Below are 20677 nucleotides of genomic sequence, written 5' to 3' on the forward strand. Positions count from 1 at the left end.
AAACATATATATTCATGCAATGTACTATCTACCAGAAGCTTTGATTAGCAACAGGGGTTTGAAGGATTTTGTGTAGTTATATTTTGAATATAACCTTTCTGAAGTACGTGGAATTAAAACTTGTATCATCAGAAAAATATGGTCTGAAAGCTTTAGCAGCTTCAAATACACCTGAAGTATTTAGATATTTAATAGATGCTTTATCTGAAGTTATATCAACAAATTTAATTTTACACAAAACTAACCAATATACTAGTTAGTAATGGCAATATACTGTATATTATCTGTAAAATAAGAAACTGAAATCTTAGGAAATCAGGTCCAAGGCTTATGAAATATTGAATATACGATATTTTTTACAATTTTAAAAGTTCATTCATTCATGAAAAATATTTTGTTTTTACTTCTCACAATAATGTCTTCAAAAGGAGAAACAGCAGATATATTTATGTTGGCTCTGTAAAATACCTAAAGGGTCTTTGACTGATATGGTCATATCCTTTTATGGTTCATTTTTAGTCTCAAGGCATTATAGTTAACACAATTATGAGTAAAAGTATAGTTGCTAATGCTTAAAATGTGACTCTGAACTATCACTCCCAAAATATGGAATTTGACATTTTATGAAGAATTCTGGAACTAACAGAGAAGGATATATGTAGCTCAAGGTTGAACTGTGGCATCCTTGATGTTCTCTGAACTTGTTTGCTTGCATAAGCAGTGCTAGTGTGTGGGTGTCTTGTTCTCTATATACAATAGCTTGCTCTACCAGTGTTGGTGGGGGTATGGTTTTCTCCTTGGTAGTTCCTTTATTAAAGTAGTTTTCTGCTTTTTATTAGCTTGTCTTCTTGGTAGTTCCTTGATTAGGATATTGTTTCCTGTTTCTTTTCCTGGTGATAGTTCCTACTTATCTGGATGTTAGCTGCTGGAGAAGATATGGTCTTTTTGTTTCCTTCTTAGCTTTTTCACAATTTTGAATAGTGCGTAAATGTGATTTATCTCTATGCATCTATTAATGGCTGATTAATCTGAGTGTCCAGCTTCCAAGAATTCCCTTGTGTTTTTGGATTTACCTTGGTTTACAACGCTCAATTTTTCAGTTAAAACTATGCTTGAGCCTGTCCATATGCTATAAAAGAAAATAAGCAGCCTCTCCTAGGTTTGAAAGAATACATTTTCTTGTACTAAGTACTAAATCTTTCAGTGAATAATAAAAATACTATTGGCCCATAGTTTTCACTATCTATGTTCTAATATTCAGAATAAGGGAAGTAAATAAAATTACTTAAAAGTCTTGGTATGTAAGAGGAAGTATGATTTAATGGGACTAGAGATATGAGAATTACTTTCAAACTACAATAGAACCACAATACAGGTAGTCCTCGACTTACAACCACAATTGAGCCCAAAATTTCTGTTGCTAAGTGAGACATTTGTTAAGTGAATTTTACCCCATTTTAGAACCTGTCTTGCCACAGATGTTAAGTCAATCACTGCAGCTGTTAAGTTAGTAACACGGTTGTTAAGTGAATTTGGCTTCCATGTTGACTTTCTTATCAGGTCACAAAAGGTGATCATGTGACCCCAGGACACTGCAACCATCAATTGCCAAGCATCTACAGAATTCAGGCTACAGTATAATAATAAAATATCCTTAAGTAATTACACTTTCCACAATTGTTTTAATAATAACCAGTGTATAAGGAGCAAAACGGAAAAGGCCAGCGCATAGCACAATTCAATATGTGGCTAAAGGAGTGGTGTAAAGGGGAAGGCTTTGGATACATTAGTCACGATGTTTGTAGCTGGTCCAATGAAAAGATGTACAAAAGAGATGGTTTCCATCCATCAAAGAAAGGGACTGAGTTACTCGGCTATAAATTCACAGATTTTCTGGAGGGAAATTTAAACTAAACAGCGGGGACAGGGAGTTAATTGATACGGAACAACCCTGTCCCCGGCAATTTAAAAACTATAGGGCTATCAGTGCATGTAGCATAGATGTGTGTGTGGACAAGAATACTAACCTTGCTATCAAGCAAAATGAAGCCTCTAATAGCGAGTGCCACATAAAGTGCACTAACCAAATAGGTGGTAAGACAATAGGGGAACTCAGGCACCACACAGGTTATGTAGAAAGGAAACACAGGGCCACCCACAAAGGACTCAAATGTTTATACACCAATGCACAGAGTATGAACAGCAAACAGGGTGAACTAGAAATTCAGGTTAATGAGGGCAGATACGATATTGTTGCCATTACGGAAACATGGTGGGATGAAACTCACACATGGAACACACAGCTAGAGGGATTTAAATTATTTAAAAGAAACAGACCAAATAAAAGAGGAGGTGGAGTTGCTCTCTATATAAGAAATAACTACATCTCCACAGAAATAGAGTACAACAATGATAAAAACTGTCTTGAATGCATTTGGGTCAATATAAAAGGGGGGGGGAATGACATTGCCATAGGTGTATACTACAGACCACCCAACCAAACAGAGGAAATAGATGAACTTTTTGCTAGTCAGCTAACTAAGGTATGTAGGAAGCACATCACAATAGTAATGGGGGACTTTAACTACCCTGATATCAACTGGGAGACAAACTACACACCAAGTGGAAGATCAAACAGGTTCCTGGCAAACCTAGCAGACAACTTTGTCTCCCAAAAAGTAGAGAAGGGAACTAGGGGATTAGCCATTTTGGATCTAATTCTCACTAACAGAGATGAAATGATAGAAGGTGTTGAAGCCATAGGAACCCTGGGAGGAAGTGATCATGCAATATTAGAATTCAACATTATAGAAGCACAAGCAATAGAACACAGTCAAACTAGAGTCTTGGACTTCAAGAGAGCTAATTTCAATAAACTTAGAGAGGGCTTGGGAAGGATTCCATGGATGAGAATCCTCAAGGGGAAAACAACTCAAGAAGCTTGGGAAATTTTGAAAAATGAGATAATAAAAGCACAGTCTAGCACAATACCAACAAAGAGGAAAAACAACAGCTCTCAAAAGAAACCAGCATGGCTGCATAAAGAACTCTCTGACAAATTGAAAGATAAAAAGGACAAGTATAGAAAGTGGAAAGAGGGGAACATAACTAAGTCAGAATATCAGCAAATAGCCCGAGCCTGCAAAGATGAAGTGAAGAAAGCCAAGGCTCAAAATGAACTAAGACTTGCGACCAAAGTCAAAAATAACAAAAAAAGCTTCTTTCAACATGTAAAAAACAAGAAAAAAGTGAAGGAAATGATTGGTCCATTAGTGGGTGGAAGTGGCAAGAAGGTGACAAGCAACAGGGAGAAAGCAGAACTATTTAACTCATTTTTGCATCTGTCTTTACACAAAGGGAAAAAACAGACCAACCTATCAAAAATAGTGCCATAAAAAACAAAACAGAAACACAAGTTAAGATAGGCAAGAAAATCGTTAGTGAGCACCTGTCCAGCCTAGATGAGTTCAAATCGCCAGGACCAGATGGATTACACCCCAGAGTTCTCAAGGAACTGGCAGATGTGATATCGGAGCCACTGAACTATATTTTTCAAAGATCCTGGAACACAGGGGAACTACCAGAGGACTGGAAAAGAGCTGATGTAGTTCCCATCCTCAAAAAAGGAAAAAAAATGGATCCAGGAAATTACAGACCTATCAGCCTGACCTCAATACCTGGGAAGATCCTGGAAAAGATAATCAAACAACGAATCAACAAACACCTAGAGGCAAACAAAGTCATTACTAAAAGCCAACATGGGTTTGTCAAAAATAGATCATGCCAGACAAATCTTATTGCATTCTTTGACCAAGTGACAAAATTAGTGGATCAGAGGAATGCTGTGGACATAATTTACTTGGACTTCAGTAAGGCATTTGATAAAGTAGATCACAACCTACTACTTGACAAGATAGAAAAATGTGGGGTAGACAGAACCACCACCCGATGGATCCGTAGCTGGCTGACCGGCCGTACTCAGCGAGTGGTCCTCAATGGAACTGCATCTATATGGAGGGAAGTGTGTAGTGGGGTGCCCCAGGGCTCTGTTCTGGGCCCAGTACTCTTCAAACATCTTCATCAACGATTTGGATGAAGGGATAGATGGGGAACTCATCAAATTTGCAGACGACACCAAGCTGGCAGGAATAGCCAACACTCCAGAAGACAGGCTTCAGATACAGAAGGATCTGGACAGACTTGAACACTGGGCACTAACTAACAAAATGAAATTCAATGGTGAAAAAAGCAAGGTTCTACATTTAGGCAAGAAAAACCAAATGCACAAGTACAGCATAGGTGGCACCATGCTCAATAGTAGTAACTGTGAGAGGGACCTCGGAGTCCTAGTAGACAATCACTTAAATATGAGCCAGCAGTGTGCGGCAGCTGCCAAAAAGGCCAACACATTGCTAGGCTGCATTAACAGAGGGATAGAATCAAGATCACGTGAAGTATTAATACCACTCTTCAATGCCTTGGTAAGGCCACACTTGGAATACTGCATCCAGTTTTGGTCACCACGATGTAAAAAAGATGTGAGACTCTAGAAAGAGTACAGAGAAGAGCAACAAAGATGATTAGGGGACTGGAGGCTAAAACATATAAGGAACGATTGCTAGAATTGGGTATGTCTAGTTTAATGAAGAGAAGGACAAGGGGGGACATGATAGCAGTATTCCAATATCTCAGGGGCTGCCATAAAGAAGAGGGAATTAAGCTATTTTCCAAAGCACCTGAAGGCAGGACACGAAGCAATGGGTGGAAACTAATCAAGGAGAGAAGCAACCTAGAACTAAGGAGAAACTTCCTGACAGTGAGAACAATTAATCAGTGGAACAGCTTGCCTCCAGAAGCAGTAAATGCTCCAACACTGGAAGTTTTTAAGAAGAGACTGGACAGCCATTTGTCCGAAATGGTGTAGGGTTTCCTGCCCAAGCAGGAGGTTGGACTAGATGACCTCCAAGGTCCCTTCCAACTTTACTACTACTATTATTATTATTCTAAATATATCAAAATCAAGCATAATCATTTTGAAGGCACTTTAGGTAACTTTGAACTAGATGGTTATAAAGTGTTTTATTCAACATGTCAGGGACAAATGTTACCATAAAATATTATTGTGTGAACCACTTTAACTTAGTTCTGATGAACTAATCCCAATTTGTAGAATTTTTTCCCATCCTTAACACAAATATTGTGTTATGAACTAAAATATGCCTGGTGATGATTAGTGCATGGTATTATCCAAATACCATAGATATCAAATACCATGTCTGTTCCTAGACAGCAGGAAAATTCTAGAAGATGCAATCTAACATACTGTATTTGAAGAATATCAGATTGGGGAATGCTGTATTAGAAAAAAAGCACCAAGTATTTCCTATGAACCATTTTTTTTAAAAAAGTCCGCCGTGAATTTCACAAAATATTCATATTTTTGAAAGTTTAACACTTTAAAAGGATACATTGCAAAAGCGAGAACAAGAAAACACCAGACTATGCTGATATTCATTTCTTGTGAAGGCTTCATCCAAGTATAGTAAGCTTCAGTTACCAAATATACCACTGTAGCTGCAACTGTGAAGTCCACCAACCATTGATACTCAGGAAAATAATGTAGGGCTAAAATAAAAAGTGGATATTTAGTATTGGAAATACACACACACACATTTATAAACCATCTCCAGAGCACAGACCTGGACATCTGTGAGACTATCAGCCTCCATCAAACAAAAACTGATAGGGTTGGCATGGGTCCCATCAAATAAGTGATACACACATATTAGACCAAGAAGGTATGCCTTGCCGTATGGAATAACATTTCCTCACAAGTTCATATCACCCGTCTGTGCCCACCTTTAGAAAGGTCTTGAAGACATGTTATTTCCAAAGATATGGGCTAGGATGCTAAATGAACCCCCTTTAATATTCTGAATGCATGTTTCTTGCAGCACATGTGGTTTTTAATGGTTTCTGTTATATTCTTTTTAATATGATATTCTCACATTAGTATTTCTGCTTGACACTGACAAGACCCTAATCAGTTTCACATTAAAGGCTTTTGTTTGCCTAAGCCAGCGGCCTCCAATCTTTTGTGGAGAAAGGTTTTCCTGTGGACCGGAGGAGGCATGGTTTTGTTTGCTGTCTGCATCCAGCGGACGGGGCTTTGCTTTTTGGCATGCCATGGACCACTGCTGGTCGACGGACCAGGGGTTAGAGACCCCTGACCTAAGCAACTGGTGGCTCACAACCCAGAGCATACTAGGCAAACAGCCTGCACCAGCACATTCCTTTTGATGTGTATTCCCATTGTCTGCCTCCTTATTCTTTTGCAATCCCTTTCTCTCCAATGAATGTAAATACAAATCTTCTCTTCTTGCTAATTATCTGAGTGTTGGGGTGAGCATTTAAAAGGACAGGGGAATGGAAGAAAAGGGCAATAGGATTTGCCCTTTTACATGGCTTCCTTGTGAATCAAGTTTCCGAAACCTTTCCTAGTGTTCACCCAGTTATTTGGGGTCTATCTTTCTGACATTGTAAAGCAAAGGAAATCTGAAGTAAAATCATAATCACAGTTGCAGTCATGTGATTATCATTTAGTGACTGCTTTGCTAAATGACTGCAATTGCTAAATGAGGGCTACTTGTATATTTTCCTGAAGCACTTTATATGAGGAAAATGGAAAGATAGGAAAGTATACTGATAATGAATAGTCCTAGTTACTTGTCCTTTTCTCAACCACCAAGTGTGGTTGAAATAAAATCTTATGGTCTCAGATATTCCCAGATGTTTCAAAAATATTACAAATGGAACAATCAGATAATTTGATCTTAAAAAATATATTAAAAGTTTTAAATATAGATTCATGTATCACTTACATAAATGTGAAAAACAATGCTAACGTTAACCAAAGAATTGCATAAATATCACATTCCATCAAGTTATTTTTATATGCACTCAAAAACCTGTTTTCCAATGTTTACTAAAGCTCATTAGGCCAATGCAAAGCTTGAAGGTGGTGGTTTATTAAGTATTTATTAAGATATTATGTAATATCCTAATATAAAAATAACAGATATACATCTTTTTAAACTACTTTTTCTTAACCTCAGCACCTTTAAAATGCATGGACTTCTGGGAGATGAAGTCTAGGCATCATAAAGTTGCTGAAGTTAAGAAACACTGCTCTAAACTTCCATATTGTTCTGCTTTCCTTCTGAGGTCTCTTCTGGGATCCAATAGTTAAAGGAGACTTTTGTACAATAATCTTATTCAGTTAATGGACATGCTGGATGACACTTTGTGACAATTCAGAACTCCTTAATGAGAAAAATGTTAGCACTTTCATATCTCTATGGGATGAACATTTTTGCTTCCTTAGGGCAAAGTGCATTCATTCAGACAAATCCTAATGACGATCCTTAATTCTCATAAACTAAAATGAACTATAAACATACCACCTATTTGCATAATAGTAACTATTTACTTACATGCATCTACTAAATCTGGTGGTTACAAGACTGAATCAATATGATTCCTTTTGACATGTTTCTATTTCCTCCAGAATCTGCTAGAATTGAGCAAGTTTTATTGTAAAATACATATTTGAAATTCAAAAGGAAAACTTGGCATATACATTTGAAATATTCCCTCTATGTAGAAAGTTCAAAGAAGCCAAGGATAGCTTATAAAAAGGCTAAACACACGGAGATGAATTAAGCGTACTAATGGATTTTTTTATTATTTTATGACTGTCTAAATACTATTCTATGGATCCTCAAGCTGTAGCATTTCTCCTTTTTTAAAATATATTTTAAAAAGATTTCCCAAAAACAACAAATGCTTAGGAACATAAAATTTTATCATGATTCAATTTATTATACTCCCTTACCCAATGCATCCATTTCAGTGATAGATTTTGTTTCCAGATGAAGATTAATATCTTTAGGAATGGTTAATGGTTTGTTTTCAATGTGACCATTGTACTTCCTGTTAAGATAAACATATATTAAAAACTGTCAATATCACATCAACACTAACACTCTAAAATTGCTACTTAAAAAGTAGCATGAGACACAAACAGCCTCATTCATAAAGAAAAATAATGGGATGAAGTGCAAGCCATCTCCAGTTCAGCTACTGCTAACAATAATAGTAGCTCTGAGACAAGGCTGATTATACAGCCCACTCAACCACTTAAGAAAATGAGATTCTGCTATAAAAATTTTCAGGAACCGTATCTTCTTTACTGATATTATAATTGTGACATGAACAAACTAAAATATTGCAATCTTTCTCTAACAATCCCATGTAGCAACAAATAAGCAGTTTGAGAATGAACAAGGACCAGATCATATGATCATCTAACTCATATCTATCCATCTAACTTAAGAACATTCTCTTCTAAAAAGTTACCACAAACATACATCATTGGGCGCTTAAGTTCTTGTACTCCCACACAATTATACAGCAACCACAGAAAATGAGAAAAGATTGAGGAGTTTGGAATTAGGATATAATAATGCAAAAGAATGTTTTTGTTCTTTTTTCTTCTCACTCACCCTCAGAAAGAATCAATTGAGATAAGAAAAAAAAGGAGGATGACAAACAACTCAAAGAGTACTTAATAGATTTTAATAAAGCTACTTTCAATATTACAATGTTACTCAAAAGACAGAAATGCTATCAAATTTATTTGCTGAAAAGAAAACTGATCTGTGACTCTAAAGGCTGAAAACTTAGAAATTGCTACTCAGCTTATGTGTGCACACATGTGCAAATGAACTTGAATTTATTTAACTGAGTTGAACTAATGAGCATATTATCATTCCATTTTTATGCTAGAATTTTTCATAAGCATGTGTACAAACCCAACTCATAAAATTCTGGCAACTCTTTTGCTGAGTGGCAAGAAATGAAAATAGGCAAGAGAAATTTAGCAATTTATGGTCTAAGAATCAAGAACACAAAAGCTCCTAAAGATGCTCCTGGAGCCACAGCCAAAAGCTCACAGGCTTTATTATCAATGATTTTTCTATAACAAATTCTTCTGAAGAATAGCTGAAATCGCCTTGCATACTAAGCATCCTTCAGGTGTTCTCTTCTACCTTTGTTAATTTGCTTTTAATAAATTTACAACTGTTCCAGAACACATAAAACAAGGTACTGAAGGATGTACTAAATCCGCAGGAGCATTTGGCTGCTGAACTTTCTTTTGGAAAACCTAATTTCTAGCCTTTATAATTTAATGGAGCAATAAAGCTGATGCACAATTTGTATAAACCTTTCAGATGGAAAACACTGTTGTTCAAGTAAAAATTTGACATAGTAAGTGAAAGAATGAGTTGTAACAGTTAAATTATTCTCAGTAGCAGTCCTTCTTATTTGGAATGCCTTGATCAGTGTATTATTTTGGTATCAGACAGTATTTTTCAGGCCCTTAAATAAATTAATACTTTTAGATTTTAACTTTTATTCTGTGATGGAGTAATTTAATTAATTTACCATGTGGTACACTTCATTCTCAATAGTAGTATTAAGGCTTGAAAGCCAATTTGTAAAAACTTCACAGAAGACAACACAGGCAAACTGTTGAACTACAACTGCCAAGAAAACAGCACAGCCCCATCTTTATAATTATCAGAAGTCAAGTTTGACTTGATGGCATTTACTGTTGTTCAATAATTTTAAATAAAACATACAAATAATTAATTTTAAAAGAGACTTTTCTCAGCCTTGCTTATAGTAGTTTTACCAGTGGACAGACGTAGTAGACTTCAATCCTCTAGTGGAAGAAATCTTATAGATTATTTGAATATTTAACTTCTAAACTATAATTAGTGTGGGATCAGTATTATACAAACAGAATTCTTCCATGTTAATGTTCTAAAATTATCTACATAGAAGTCCTTCTAAGTGTCAGTATAACAAGAGATTAGTCGGTAGAACATTAGATCTTGCATCTTGGATGGTCACATAATACTGATTTTGGCTTGTCATCTGGATAAGTTTTTTTTAAATTGACCAAAGAAGCTGTAATTCCTGACTGTATTCTAGTGTTACTCTTTTTATTATAATACCTGTTCATTTTAAATTCTTCCACATAAACTATGATGTATACATATTTAAATTAAACAAGGAAGTCAGCAAGGTAACTCAGTTCTAATTGTACTCTGTACCTTTTCTTATCCTTTTAAGCTAATAAAATGCATAATAGAGACAAGGGCAAGTATATTAGAGATTACCTATCTCCATTTCCTCTACCTTAACCCTAACCCTTTGATTTTTAGTATGGTATCAACATTTTAAAAAGCAGATTTGCATACCCATACAATTTCTTTCTATGCAAAATCACTTTTAAAAATTTATTTCTGTAATTAAGGAAAATTAAATAATCAACCACAATTTACAACTATGTAAAGATTAGAAAATAATTAGTTACCCACACTGTTTTCGTACCTATCTTTCTTGCTTTTTCCCTTTTGTTGTTTTCCTGCAAGAATACGTAATTCTTCTTCTGTGGGATGCAGGTACCACCGCAAACTAAAAAACAATCCCCCCCAAAAAACATTAACGATTGAAATGACATTTTACTAAATATAATATAGGCCCTTGCAATTCAAATAGTAAGGTTAAAATAGTTTTAATTATATCCATACTTGCCCATGAAAGCTTCTAGTTATGCAATATAGAACTGTATTCTTCATTTGTGATTATCTTACATATGATGTTGACATGTGAAACGAAAACAGAAACAGAGAGAGCAGGAGGAAAAGGACAGCAAAGGGCAGCAGGAGTAGGAAGTGACAGAGTGAAGGGCAGCCAAAAGAGCAGAGATAGGGATAGATAAGAAGGGGAGTTGAAGCATGGACAATGCAGCAGATAAGAGAAGTGTGGTCTTTGCCTAACACCCACAACCAAAACTACTAGAACTGGTGATGTAATAACCACTGCTTTGTGATGGAAATTCCACCAGATAATTATCCACAGATAATTCTGTAGATAAATTATGACAAACTCAATAGTCCACGACCAGCTGTTCAATATCCCGCAGGAATCTCTAGAGGACCAATAAGGAGATTGCTGTTTTAAGGCTTAGCAAGGCCAAAGCTACCCTACCATATTCTACATACTTAGTCCTTCCACCTGTCCTCTCTAGTGAGGTATTTTAACAAATTTCTATAGTGGCAAGCAACTGCCAATTATGAGTGCTAGACTCCCTTTTATTTGCCATGCAGCCATCTGGCTTATACACATGTCTCAGAATCATCCATCAATTAAGCTCTTGATGAAGACAGAGAAGATTTAGGTTGAGTAGATAAATCATCAGTTATTAGTAAATCCAACCAAAAGAACACCTGGCTACATACATTGTGCGGTGACTGTTGTAACTATATATAGAATTGTGGGGTCCTTGATACTTAATTATTTAATCAGGAAATTGAGCTTATTTCTTATTTTATAATTTTTAGATTAATCCTTTCTGAAATTTAAATGCATTTATAAAAATCAAATAATATCTAACTAGAGAATTAATCTTTCAAAGATCACCCATTATTCTAGTTTGCTAGCAAGAATACCACAAAAAGTAGAATATTTCAAATGGAAATTCACAATTAATTCTAAAGGATTTAGGGAGTCTGGGAATAGCCCAAATGTGCTTTAATTGTTTTTAACAAGTAATTTATTAAGTAATTTGTCACAAGTATTATAATTGACATTAATGACTATTGTCTTTAAGCCATCCTCTTGTTTTAAATTTCAAATCGGATTTTCCTCTTATAGGAGGCATATTTTAATTGAGACAATTATGCAGAAAATATATGGTCATATTATTAAGCAAGGTGAGATAGAAGTGTCTATCCATGGACAGCATATGTAATAGTACAATAAAGTATATAGCACTTATTTCTCAAGAAGACGCTAAGCTACAGTATAATGCACATTTTTAGATAAGACTGGAAAAGATTTAACATGATTATTTTTAGAACCATTATAATTATAATCAATTCCCAGACAAACTTGGTATACAATAGAATAAGCCAGCAAAATATCCAATGGCATCTTACAGATGCAGCAAATTTAGCATCAGCGTTCATGGACAAGAACCCATTTTATCAGATGTTTAATTCTGGTTTCTTATCTTACCTTCCACTGCAAAGAAGCCACCGGGCAAGAGAGTAGTGAGGTATGATCTTCTGTATAATGCTAGTCATCACCATGGTAACCACCAGCTGCACACCTATCACCCCCTGTAGAAGAATAAACCAATGCATGTTAACATGAACAAACTTTATTTCACAGGTACGCTAAAACCAATCTTTAAATAGCATCATTTTCTTATAACTGAATTATTATTAGTTCTAAGCTAAAGCACTGACATTTTAAAATGTGGCTTTATAACAGCTCTCTCGGCTTTGACACTTCCCAAATATGTTGGACAACAAACCTTATAATCTATCACATCTGTAAAGTACCAAATTGAGTACACTTTTAATAGGAAGTATCATTTGTCTACTATTACAGATTATATTCAGAATAACAGATTATATAAACAGACTTAACTTTATTTTTAATATTTTTAAAGATATAGTTCTATACTTTATCTACATTGAAGTCAACAATCTTACCTATTCTTAAATTTGCTGGAAAAATCAGTATGAAATATCAATATTTTTCCTAACTTTATCTTTTATCTCTGTTTTTGAAAATCTGGTGAATAACTACCGTAGCTACAATTCTATACATTGAAGCCCAGATTTGTCAGCATTTACTAAAATAAGCAGAAGGATAAAATCAACAATGCATTCAATAATTGTACTTCCCATTAATTCTCAAATTCATGCTTATTCCACTTGAAAAACTTTCTTTGTATAACCAATGAGACAATAGTGAAACATATATTATTTTATTGGATAACATGAAGTTGCATATCTATAATTTTCTAACGTCATATGATGTGCTATAGTTATGGTTTTTGAAGTTAAAATGTACATGGCCAGTTCCATCATAAAAATGAGAAATCTTTCTATCTAAGGGCTGTTGGAAAATGTATGTGACAGATAAAATGGCATATGAATTTGAAAATAAAAGACAAATGCAAATGTTTCACATTAAACTTTTTAAACTTAGTGAACAAAATTAGAGTCAATATATAAACATTTTTATCAGAAATCACAGATATAGATAATATTGCTTTTTTTTTTCTCCAAGAGGCACCAGGTCTTATTTTCGGGGGGGGGTGATTGTTTCATTCACCTCATGGCTGCGGCACTGACAGCCCCACCCAGCCGGCTCACACTTCTTCTGCTGCCGAAGGAGCACCTTCATTCTGCAGCTGAGAATGGAGCTCCGGCCTGCATTTCGCAATCAGAGAACTGCGGATTGAAGCTGCTCCTTCAGCTGCAGAAGTGGGCTGGCAAGGCAAGTGTTGATCCATGGGAGGCCTGGCTGCAATTGTAAGTTTCACTCCCCTACCCCAGATTGATTTTTAGGCATGCACTTTGTCTCGCTTGTTTTTGGGATAGGACCACCCCCAAAAATCAAGCAAGGGCTTATTTTCAGAGGTCTTACTTTCGGGCAAACACGAAACCATTTCTGCATTGGTTAGCTATGTAAAGTATACAGTACATAAGCTGAGTTTCTTGATAAATTCTAGTTGAGCTATTTACCACTATAATTAATTTTTGAATGTCATACACTAGGAAGTTAAAAGTTAACATTCTGTTTTTTTATAATTTTAATTTCTGATGTTACATTTATATCCTTTTATTCTTTTTAATAGTCTTATCTCTCATCTTATAAAATATTACACTTGAAAATCAGCTAACAGACGAGCTAACATTAATAGTGCCATCAGACAGTGTTACCTTCTTCATATCTATGGTTTTTAAACAGCAGCACTTTGGTTCATATATCATGTCTAAGTGAAACAATTAAATATTAACTCAGCCATGATATTTTATGATTCAGCAACTACAATGGATTGTGTGTAAGTAAAAAACAAAAGAAGAATATTCACATCTTTATTTACAACCTAAAGCTTATGACAGGGAAATGTCCTTGGCAGTTTGAGTTGTATATTATGAATCATATTAATACTGCCATGTAAACCCCAAAATAAACTTTACAAATGTTAAGCACCCTTAACTATTCAAAAGTTTCCTGTCCCTGTATACGCTGGGGCACTGTGTTGGTAATACAAATCCATTGTTATATCATCATCAAACTATGGTAAGAAAAGTCCCTTTTGCTCTGTATAGTTTGTAGCAAAAATAAGTATTGTTTGTTGTCATAGTATGTGAAGCATAATAACAATTATTCATATTCATATTTTATTTCCTTCTATTTTTCCTAATTAGCTAATCAGAGAAATTCACAGAATCTAGAGTTTTCTTCAACATAACAAAACATATAATGGTATTGCAACACAAGCTTCCCCTTTTATATATACTTGCAGTATTGTAATGCTACAATACATACATGTCATAAAGGCTAATAGCCTTGATGGCAGTGTGACTGCCTCAGAAGATCATCTGCTGGGAAACTAGCGAGCTTCTTTGTAGGGTTGATCGACCACTGTGAGAACAGACTGCTGGACTAGACTGGCTTGGGGTTTGATCCAAAAGGATACTCTTAAGCAAAAAGGGGAAAGTGTGTCTATATGTTTCATCATTTATAACTCTCCACTGATACAGTGGATGTGATTTGATTATCTATATTCAAGCTCTTTACAAAAAATCCTACAGTTTAATTTAGACTTTTCTTCACAAAGCTGATTATGACCATAAATTAGATGTGAGGATGTATTCTCTACAAGGTTTTATAGCTTCAGTTCTTAAATTTACTATAGCAAGAATGCTTCCATGATAAATTCTGGAGCAGGGAATAATGGCAACTGCCGACCAGAATTTTCTATCTTGCTCTGCATTTTGGTTTCCTTTTTGTTTTTTTATATCGGGCCTTTAAATCAAAGATTCTTCTCAGAAAATATGGCTGAAACAGGATGGAATCCCCTAGGCTGCTAATTTAGATTTTGACATCAAACACCAGTTTAGAAATAGCCATACAAACTGACCACCCCATAAGAAAACTACAGTGGCACTAACCTTCCCTAAAAATAGATGCTGTGGACAATAGCTATGAAAACTAGTGGGATCCAAGGAGAATATTTTAATGAGAAGGCATATCACAGCCTCTTTCAAAACAGCTGGCATCATCTATCTTTGAATGAGATGTTGACCACATCCTGGATCAATCTATAATAGTCCCCCTCAGAGCTGTTAAAGAGCCACAGGAGACAGAGATCAGGTTTTCAAATGGTCAGAGACAACAACAGAGTATCCTATCCACTCCATTAGAGTTCACAGATCAGAAGCAGCCTCAGGCAACACAATCAGTTGTAATCCTAGTCACCACAATTGACTCCATCCATAGAAAGTCAAGACTTTGTCACAGCATTTTGCTAATAGTCAGAGAGGCTAGGTAGGGAGATCTACTTGCCAGCCTATAAAGTAATTGGCATTACAGGCAACTTTTCTTCCACTACTTCTCTCTCAGATCGTTGAAAAACCAGGGACCACTCTGACCAAAAGGGAAAGGCTACTTCAGGGGTGTCAAACTCAATTTCATTGAGGGCCGCATCAGCACTGCGGTTACCCTCGGGGGCCAGGTGGGTGTGGCCAGAGTGGGTACAGCCTACTGGGTGGGCGTGGATGGAGTGGGTGTGGCCAGTTCTATATCATTCTCCTCAAGGGTGCCTGTGGGGGCCTGGGCAGGAGTGGGACAGATCTGAGGGTCTCTGGCAGAAGGGGGTGGGACCAGGGCAAGTGCCAAGGCATGGTCCACTGGAAGAACCTCACTATTCCTCTCAGGCCATGCGGGGGGGCCTGGATGGTGGTGCGGGCTGTCAGGAGCCCTGGACAGCAGAGGTCAAATGCCCAGCCTGGCCCTCCAGCACCCAAGGCACCAAGCCCAGCCCCACTTCCCCGAGAGGACACCCAGCTGCGCTTACCTCCTCCTCAAGGCTGCTGCTGCTGTGCTTGCTCTCCTTACCCAGGTTGCTCATGATGGGTATGAGGGCAAAGTCAGAGGGAAGCCCATTCCCTCTCCATGGGAGGAGACCCAGCTTTGTATCCAAAGCTTCCTTAACAATAAAATGGGACACCCCCAGGATAGGCCAGGAGGAGGGGGCAAGGGGATGGTGAAAGGGCAGCAGAGCAGGACTAAGGCAGGACTTCCCTCAGACCCTCTCTCTCCTTCTTTCCTTCCTAGGTACAGAATGGTGGGAAAATATTTGAGATGAGGGAGGGAGAAAAACAGGCAAGAAACGTAGCTGGGGTGGTGTCATCCTTCGTGACGAATGAAGAAATGCACCATCGCCTGGAAGTGGCCAGCACATGGCCCTCACCTATTTCACATATCTGGCTTGGTGGGCTCTGGGAGAGGGGATGTCATGAGCAGCGTGAGAGTCAACGTTACCTGCACAATGCTGCCCAGTCCCCAGCCTGCCTGGTTTCGGCAGGCAACGGGGCGCTTTCCTCACAGCGCCAAAAGGCTGAACCCAGCGGCGCAAATCCAAAAAGAAGCATGATGCCGCCCAGCCCCTAGCCTGCCTGGTTTTGGCAGGCAGCGGGATGCTCTCCTCACAGCACTGAGATATTGAGCCGGGTGATGCGAAGTTCGCCAGCTTTGCACCTTGCTGCCTGCTGAAACTGGGCAGGCTTTGGGGCTAGGCAGCATTGCACTTCTCATCAGATTCACGCCACCCGGCTCAGCTCTTGGTGCTGTGAGGAGATTGCCCTACTGCCTGCTGAAACCGGGCAGGGTGGGAGCTGGGCGGCCTCGCATTTCTTTTTGGATTTGTGCTGCCTGGCTCAGCCTCTCGGCACTGTGAGGAGAGCACTCCGCTGCCTGCCGAAACCCCTCCCCCAGAGCCTATCAAGCTGGATATGTGAAGTAGGCGAGGGCCATTTGCTGGCCACTTCCAGGCGATGATGCATTTCTTCATTCCCCACAAAGGGTGACACCTCCCCAGCATGCACCCAGGGGTGGAGCCAATGCAGCAGGGGCTGGTTCCTCACTGTTTCCAGACAGCCTTGTGGAGCTAAGACTGAATGCGTTTCAGCATAGATAGCCACCACAAAATTGTACATTGGCTCCTGGCCGGCCTGGGCTAGGGCCAAGGCAGCAGAGGACGTTCCCTCACTGTTTCCAGGATGGCTTTGCGGGCTGTATCTGGCCCCCGGGTCTTGTGTTTGACATGTTTGACTTGATAATACTGTCAAGTGGCCAGGTGCACCCGTAAGATTACTGGGATAACTTTTAAGGCCCCAACATAAACCATCAAGGTCCATAAGATGTCCAAACATGTGTCACCTTAGTAAGGCCATTTTCTCTGGGGGATCCCAAAAGGTAATGAATCTCACCAGGACCAAGAAATGATCTGCTCATAACAAAGGGTTTGTGGAACTGCCCTTTGTATATAGATATCTGATTTGAGAGAGACAGTGTCTAACATGTGCCTGCCTACATGAATTAGGTCCCAAGATTAGTTAGAACAACTTATGGAATGCTGTGGAGCCCTGCTGAATAGCATTTTTTTCTCTGTGGCCCAATGTAACAAGCAACACATAAGCTATCTTAGCAGCACAGTCCCCAGTCACTTATTATATATAAAGGCCTCCACCTATCCAAGCTATGGCACTGGGGCCATTGAAGGATGAGAAATCAAGATGGACATGTCTTATTGAGAATTATTATACAGATAGCTCTCGACTTACAACTACAACTGAGTCCAAAATTTCTGTTGCTAAGCAAGACAGTTGTTAAGGGAGTTTTATCCCATTTTTACAACTTTTCTTGCTACAGTTATTGTGAATCCCTGCAATTAAGTTAGTAACATAGTTAAGTGAATCTGGCTTCCCCATTGGCTTTGCCTGTCAGAAAGTCACAAAAGGTGATCATATGACCCCAGGACACTGCAACCATCATAAATACATGCCAGTTACCAAGCACTCAAATTTTGATCATGGGGATCCTGCAATGGTCATAGATATGAAAAACGGTCATGTCACTTTTTTCCATGTTGTTGTAACTCTGAACAGTCACTAAATGAATGGTAGTAAGTCAAAGATACCTGTATTTAGAAATAACAATACATTTTAAACACTATTTACAAATACAAAATATTAAATTATTTTCAAAAATAATAAAGTGATTAACAAGGAAGTGAAGGCATAATCTAGAATATTAGTTTTTTTTAAATTGATGTCACATAGTTTAATCTTTGAAATTGACAGCATTCGGACAGGCCTTTAATAAATATATTAATACACAAATTGTTGATGTAAGAGAACAACTTTAAAATTATTTGAGTCCCAAAACTTGTTATTAATTGAGTCCCAAAACTTGTTTCAGAATTTATCTTATAACCATTCCAAATATTTCAAACCCTAGGAAAATATTTACTCAGTTCAAAAATAATGGATGTGCTTTAAATTAATAGCAGCTTCTGAACTATCTTCAAAGTCTACCATTATTGTCAGATTACCTCTGTGCTATCAAGTGACCTATAGATAGCTCTCAACTTACTAGCTTAACTCAGACATTTGGCAACTGGGCCACATTTATGGCTGTTTGCAGCATCCCATGGCCATGTGATCATGTTTTACGACAGTTTTGTTGAAAACCAGCATTTACTTCCAGTTTTCAGCAAAATCATGCCTACAAGTACAATTGGTTTGCTTAACGATTATTGTATTTACTTTATGATCACGTTTGCCTAATGACCACAAAATAGGGTGTAAAATTGGGTTGATCACATGACTGGCCCAGTTTATGACTATCATGACTTATCACAGTGATGGACAGGCTCCATTATAGTTGTTAAGTGGGAGACCATTGAAAATCTATAAATCTAACAATTTTAGGAAGAATACAATCCTCTCAAAAACATACTGAATTTTCCCTTCCTATGCAAACTTCGGCCAATTAATAAACTCAAATTATGGCTCTCAAGTCTTTTCATTCAAATGATTCTACATGTTACTATGCTCAATGATGATGCTGTGAAAATATCGAGAAGAATCAATAGAATTATATTATTTTAATTCTGGTTAAGTTAGATCATTACATTGAGCAAGTCTAGATAAGAATCCAACTGAAATTGCCCTACAAAATCAATTTCATCAAAGAAATTCTCAAGCTGCTTACCCACTATGTTAGATTATCTTGGCTAGTCTATCTAAAAGGAAAATTGTTTTTTTCCATTGAAATAACTCAGCTTTAAAAGAGATCCACTGAGTTATGGCAGTGGACATAAATTAGTAATTATTGTTTCTCTTAATCTTAATTTCAAGGGAATGGGGAGAGAGACATTTATTTATTTAATTTATATGCCAATATGCCATTAATAAGGAACTTTTAAATTCAGAGTTGTCTTCCTCTTTGATAAAGTTTGCAACTTATCAATAATTCTTATTGTGGTGGTCTCCCATGGAGAATGAGACACACACGTAGATATCTCGGGATGGGAGCCCAGAGCTGACTCCAACACCCTATTTTATTGTTACTATAGTTTTTACATCACACAGCGTAATCAAAAGACGTGTATAGGGGTGGTTACAATGTATCACATAACAGACACTCTCCAGATGCAAGGCTATGCAGGTGTTCTTACCAAACTCTGTCCAAATGGTTGATGAATGTATTCTGTGTCTGGAACAGTCCGTTTGTTATCTCAAGGACCCTGTGGGAGCATGTCTATGGGCATATTTGTGCAATTAATCCCACATCTCCTGCTTTTGTGTTTTTTTAATGTTACTCACTTCCAGTTCCAGAAGGGATCTTGATTCACTAATTAAGGCGTCCTTCCTAGTGGAGGGCGTAACATTTTTGCACATTTGCAGGAGGGAGGGAATACAGTGAATGCAACAACATAGCAATACAATTAATATCAAAATGGTTACTATAATAGAAATCAAAGATCGTAGCCAGGATCCATCCGGTAGCCAGGACCAAAGGGCACCCCAGATATCCACGGTGCCTGATCCATCGCTGCGTAAGGGATTATTTTGGATCATAGATTCCATTTTCCTCGCTGTAGCAGAAATATTAGGTTGAAAATCATGTATATACATACAACAATGAGAATGAATTAAAGCACATACACCGCCTTTTGCTGATAAAATAATATCTAAAGCATACCGATTTTGCAAAACTACTTCCCTTATTTCCCCCATTTCTTGATTAATCATTTTAATGCTGTTGATTGTTTCATTAAACATATGAACAGTCCAATTGTTAAGCAAATGAAGGTCCCTATAGTTCATGGCAACTCCTAGATTGGGCAATATTCCTCTGCTGATTTGAGTCTCTAAACTACCACCCAATGTTAGGGGTGGATCCGAGGAACCAGTATCACGTTTGTTCCGCAGGCGTCCATCAGGGAGATGAGGCAAGGCATATACAGCAGGGGTCAAAAGGCCCAGTGTACAGGTGCCTTTCCAATCCTTAGGCACCTGGCGATAGGCTCTACGGCCACATAGTAGCCACATATCGGGTAACTCATAATAACCCTGGTGAGACTCATTAGCAAATGTTATTATGGATTCCATGTCAAGGCAAGCCATGTAGGTACTGACGTTTGTCCATTGATTGCTTCGATAAGTGTTGT

General features: G+C 37.6%; 1 protein-coding gene across 3 annotated transcripts in view; it reads right to left on the minus strand.

Annotated features, from left to right (window-relative positions):
* TMEM161B (transmembrane protein 161B) overlaps positions 1-20677 on the minus strand; it is a 50034-nt gene that overhangs the window by 19980 nt on the left and 9377 nt on the right. For 2 of the 3 annotated variants that reach the window (XM_039325990.1, XM_039325997.1), the window contains exons 2-5: positions 12151-12254; positions 10462-10545; positions 7895-7992; positions 5469-5625 (exon numbers count right to left, since the gene is read on the minus strand). In XM_039325990.1, coding sequence (XP_039181924.1) covers positions 5469-5625; positions 7895-7992; positions 10462-10545; positions 12151-12254 — 443 coding nt within the window. Of the gene's footprint in view, positions 1-5468; positions 5626-7894; positions 7993-10448; positions 10546-12150; positions 12255-20677 lie in introns of those variants that run through there. The other variant, XM_039326005.1, reaches the window with a different exon arrangement.

This window comes from Crotalus tigris, unplaced genomic scaffold (assembly GCF_016545835.1).
Source record: "Crotalus tigris isolate CLP2741 ecotype Arizona unplaced genomic scaffold, ASM1654583v1 scf7180000017613.987060, whole genome shotgun sequence".
NCBI lineage: Eukaryota > Metazoa > Chordata > Lepidosauria > Squamata > Viperidae > Crotalus > Crotalus tigris.